This window comes from Hetaerina americana, unplaced genomic scaffold (assembly GCF_022747635.1).
Source record: "Hetaerina americana unplaced genomic scaffold, ioHetAmer1.1.p SCAF_9, whole genome shotgun sequence".
Lineage (NCBI taxonomy): Eukaryota > Metazoa > Arthropoda > Insecta > Odonata > Calopterygidae > Hetaerina > Hetaerina americana.
Genome location: NW_027287538.1, coordinates 24,260,329 through 24,265,204, shown reverse-complemented (window position 1 = coordinate 24,265,204; position 4,876 = coordinate 24,260,329). Strand labels below are relative to the sequence as shown.

Here is a 4,876-nt window from a genome sequence, read left to right as displayed (position 1 = left end):
TCTTTTTCTCTATGCTGTCCATCATAAAAATCTTGGGATAAATAATTAGGGTGGTTTACTGTTGGAGGAACAAGTGTTTCTATTTACTACCTATCATCTGGCTCCTACCCTTTGACCTATTTGGCAAGGGCGACCCTACTTGGAGCAAATATCATTGCTACTGCCAATACAGCTCCAGGGATCATCAGAATGCACAAGCTCTTCCACTACTTCAAGGTTGTGGTCCATGGGAAGGGTTAATAAAGACAAACCCAACTCAGATGAGCATAAAAAAGTCATATTCATCTGAAAATCAAGTGCTTGATTTGACCACCACAGGGTACTCACCACAAGTGTTGGGGATTTAGAGGAACTCACCTACAGTTTCAAAATATACATCCATAAAATATTATTTCATTTCTTATATTTGGAAGTTTTTCACAAGATAAATGCAAACAACACCCTTTTTTCAGTACATATTGATGGAATATTTTACATATCACGTCCTTCCTGCTTCAACCAATGAACACTGCTGTCAATGCAACTGTTGGGCACAATTTCTTAAGACAGTATGAAACTTATTCAGAGTAATAAATTATGTCGATCAATTTACTATTGTCTGTCAGTTGTCCCATATAATTATATAAACATTTGCTATCAATCACAGGCCTAGTTTCATCATGCTAGATAAGGCATGGATAAAAAGTAAGGAACAATAATTTCAAGAATTCCCTGATTTGGAAGCTTTCAACAACATCTACTTAGAATTTTGACTTCTCATTAAAGATGAAGTTGTCTTATAGCACTTCAGTATTGAGTGTATGCAATCATTTGCTATAAAATATTTAAAATTCAATCAAGTCAGGAGGGGACATTTTTACAATGGGTCAGGTAACAATTTGACTTCAGGATTTAATCAACTAAGAACAAGAGTATAGCAAAGATTGTCAAACATATTTACATATCATTAAATCAATTTTTCACATTCAGCTAGTGACGAGTTTCAAATCCTTATACAGTCACTGCTATAGCTGGAAAATTATTATTCTCTAACGGAAAATGGTACTGAAATAATACCTCTTTTACATGCATAGGATTTTGCTGCATGACATTACCAATTGAATGACTCACAGATTTTAAATGGTTTCAGAGATACCTTAGTCAGAGCTGTGTGATTTCATTTACACAGTTGCAGCATATTAAATATAAAATAAACTATACAGAACATGCAAGAAATCACTCTTTATAATGCAACACAACAATAGAGTACTGCATTCCTGAAATGCTATGAAGAATACCCTAAACCTATTGATGAGACAGTTATGCCTCTTACGAAGCATCATACATATAATTAGGTATATTTTTTACAAAAATACACTAGAGATAAATTACTCATAAAAGTTGTAAACAGTATAATAAAGGCTTACAAGTTTTCCCATCAGCTGCAAACTACAAATCTTTAATAACCTTCACAGTGAAGAATTTACTCACCTATCACGGATTAAGAACAAAGTTATGTCAGATCACAATGATATTCAATGACAATTTTACGGTGTATATAGTTTTCTTGGAGTATTTTTATTTTAGGAATTGAGTCAATAAGCACCATTTACACATTATTGCAACATTTGGTGCCCCAATACACTGGTTTGGTTAAAACTGCATTTGCCATTGGTAGCTAATGGGATAAAAACAGTTCAAAATGCACAATTTAATCCTTTTAGCATCCAGCTGCCTCACTTTTTAAAACTTGATTTACTTCCTATGTCTTCGTAGGATTCTTTGTAAGTTATGTTTGGCAATCCAGTCGTTGATCCCAACGTGAATTCAATCAATTTCAATATTCTTCTGGCTAAGCACTCACATGCCTTTGGGTCCTGTAAAGGAATCCGTTGGACTTAGACTATGTGAACACCCATTTGTTGCTGGATTTATTTATAAAACATGGCATTAATTTGGGCATATCTGCATTAACCACACATTTAATATTTCTGTTCAGTAATATCAGAGTAGATAAATTTTTATATCCCATGCACTCGTACAAACTGAAAAATTCTACTTGATTCCAAATGCACATAGGTATTGAAAACTGTCTAATTTGTTCCAAGTATCAATAAAGACACCAATATTCATAATACTGCTAAAATTGAGACTGCGATATCCTGCCCTGAGTAAGGTGAGGCAGGAACGAATGGGACAATCAAAATTAATATCTCAAGAATCAATTAATGTACCAATCTTTCTAATTTTATACCACATTTTATTCCTTTGATGTACTATTAGGTTCCTAAGTGTATGTTAGGTTATGAAGAGCCATAATTGTAATGAGCTATACTTTATCTAAATTTTACAGAAACCTACCCCATTTTCTTAGAATTCAACTATGTTAAAAATAATCGCAATAATAAATCTGAAGGTTTAACTGAAATGGGTGATGTATTGCTCAGACCCCAGTAAACCCAAATGAATGTGAAATTCAAACATTAGGGTATGGGAGACTGTATTTCCCCTATGCAGCCTATGGATGGACTAAAATTGAGAACTATGAAAGATTTTACAGATTTAATTTTAGATATGGTTGTCCAAAGGCATCACTCAGAATTTAAACCCTGTACTTTCTACTTAAAAATTAATGCCCTACCTGCTGGTTTGTGCTTTCCTTGCAATGAATAAAATGAGATATTTTGGAGAAATTTTTTAATAAATTGATCAACTGTCCAAGAAAGAAGAATAATTTTCTTTGGGAATATCCAAATGTCAATAGCAAGATAAGTCATAAATGGCATAGTTGCATAATAATGTAATTGCTATTTATCTTGACCCTGATAGATATTAAAATATTGCAAATTTGCTAGAAAAAAAGAGGAATGATATGCTAAAAAAATTCATGAAATATAAATGTTTGATGATATAAAAACCTCACCCACAAATGTTCATAATTTAGAGAAACCAGGACTAGATCATATGCTTTGAAAAATGAAGAAAACATATGCCTTTCCTTTAATGAAACCTTTCACTCAACTATACCCCCATTTAAAAGGCTAGAAAAAGCTAAATAATCCAACTTTGCACAACAATTCAAACAATTGTAAAATTAAATGAAATGCTTCAGATGATTAGAATACAGCTCCACTATTTATTCAGGGTGGAATTACTTTTTTGGCGAATCTAGAATGGGATAGGCAGCAAACACTAGTCTAAGAGTAAAAACAAATATTTTAAGTTGTTTATGCACCGCAATAACGTCTTCAGTCTGTGTGTCAATTTTGAGTTCTAAAAATATCATTGTAATTTTTTAAGTCTCGAGTACTATTTGGCCACAAATGTGTGCTCAATGTATGAACTGACAATAGTATACTCTCATAGGTCATTTATTATTCTCTCATATTACTCTCATAGGTATTTCATATGAGAAACATTCCAATGAAGAAGGGAGGCTAAGGTAGGAAATAATTTTGCCACCCTCAGCTAAGCTCAATGTATTTTTTTTCTAGAAATAGGAACCTTATGGAAGACAGGAGCTGTTAAAAAGAATGGTAATTCATCCCTACATAGAATTGTACATTCCACACGCAGGTCTGAAAGCAGCAGAACCCATAGGTGAATCTTGAATCATTTCTATGTAGTATCCATAACTATTCCTCCAGCACTGGAGTAAATGAACTATTATTTAATAAACATTATCACTAAAGCTTACAAGTTAAAAACACAGTGTCTTAGTAACTCTGGGCATATCTCTTCCTTTATTTCCATTGAATTCCCAGTTACACAATAGGGAAAAACGATCAAGGGCCTGGAGTAGTTAAGATGGGTAAGAGGGGGTCAGGTATGGGAAATTCTTTGAGAAGACAAAATAAAATAGTCATAAGAAGGAAGTATATTGGTGCCAAGGTTAACTGTCCTGCAATGAGGAAATATCAAATCTCTATAAATGGGTGAACAGACTTCATATAAAAGACAGCTTCGTACATTTTGAACAGAGCCATTATGACTGTATGTACAAGTTCTATCAGCTTCCATCCTTGATAAATATTAATGTGAACGCAGGGATACTTACCAAAATGTTTCCAACCAATGCTGGGCAATTATACTTTCTTCGAAGGTCCCAGGCATTATGCTCAGTCATACGCGCTACGCCAGATACAAATGCTATCCTTTTACATGTCAAATAAAAATTTGGGACGTGGTTGATGTTCTCCTCTGCCTTCATTACGCTGTCTCTCAGCCTTGAATCCATGACCAGTACTATGAAATCGAACTTAAACTTGCCTGATTCTCCGGAATTAAGGTCATCCAGAAGTGAAGGTTCATTCTGAAAAGTACATTTTTTTAGTTTTATGAAAATATGCGATTCACATTATCTCACTCATCAAATGAATATTAAGTGTCCATCACAACTACTGAACGCCCCCGATTAACGAAATATGACTTTTATGGTCGTCTCAGAAGCGTATCTGGCAAAAAGAATAGACTTGAACCTCTAAACATTGACAGCTTTGAATGTTTAACTTGTAACTATTGCCCAGTTTAGTGTTTTGCTCGTATATTGCTTTAATTAGAGGGTCTCCGTACATTATTGGTGATATCATCTGAAAAATACAAAGCATTAATTTTCATTACACTAAATTTCAGTCTACCATCAGAGTACACATGGAATAAGTGTATTGCGAATTATTTCATTCAATGAGTATCGTGGAGTTAAGGGAATACTTAACTAACCATCACAGAGAGTTCACATTTCATATTTAGCTCGGCCATCCCTGAAAATTCTTACACCACTTCGACTATATCACTATTTTATAATCCTTTCAAATCGTTTTTCGAATAGTTGCGCTCGAAAACTCACACTCTTCATATGTTTATACCGGCCGCAAGCAAAATATTATGAATTGAGAAA

The 4,876-nt window shown here is 33.9% G+C and overlaps 1 protein-coding gene across 1 annotated transcript; it reads right to left on the bottom strand.

The window, feature by feature from the left end:
• Positions 1 to 386: 386 nt before the first annotated feature.
• On the bottom strand, positions 387 to 4,813 carry LOC139698696 (uncharacterized). Its single transcript, XM_071597574.1, has 4 exons — positions 4,699 to 4,813; positions 4,458 to 4,568; positions 4,037 to 4,291; positions 387 to 1,856 (listed from the first exon to the last, which is right to left on the bottom strand). The coding sequence occupies exons 1-4, from the start codon at positions 4,735 to 4,737 to the stop codon at positions 1,716 to 1,718; spliced, it is 546 nt and encodes a 181-aa protein (XP_071453675.1). The 5' UTR covers positions 4,738 to 4,813; the 3' UTR covers positions 387 to 1,715.
• Positions 4,814 to 4,876: the final 63 nt, after the last annotated feature.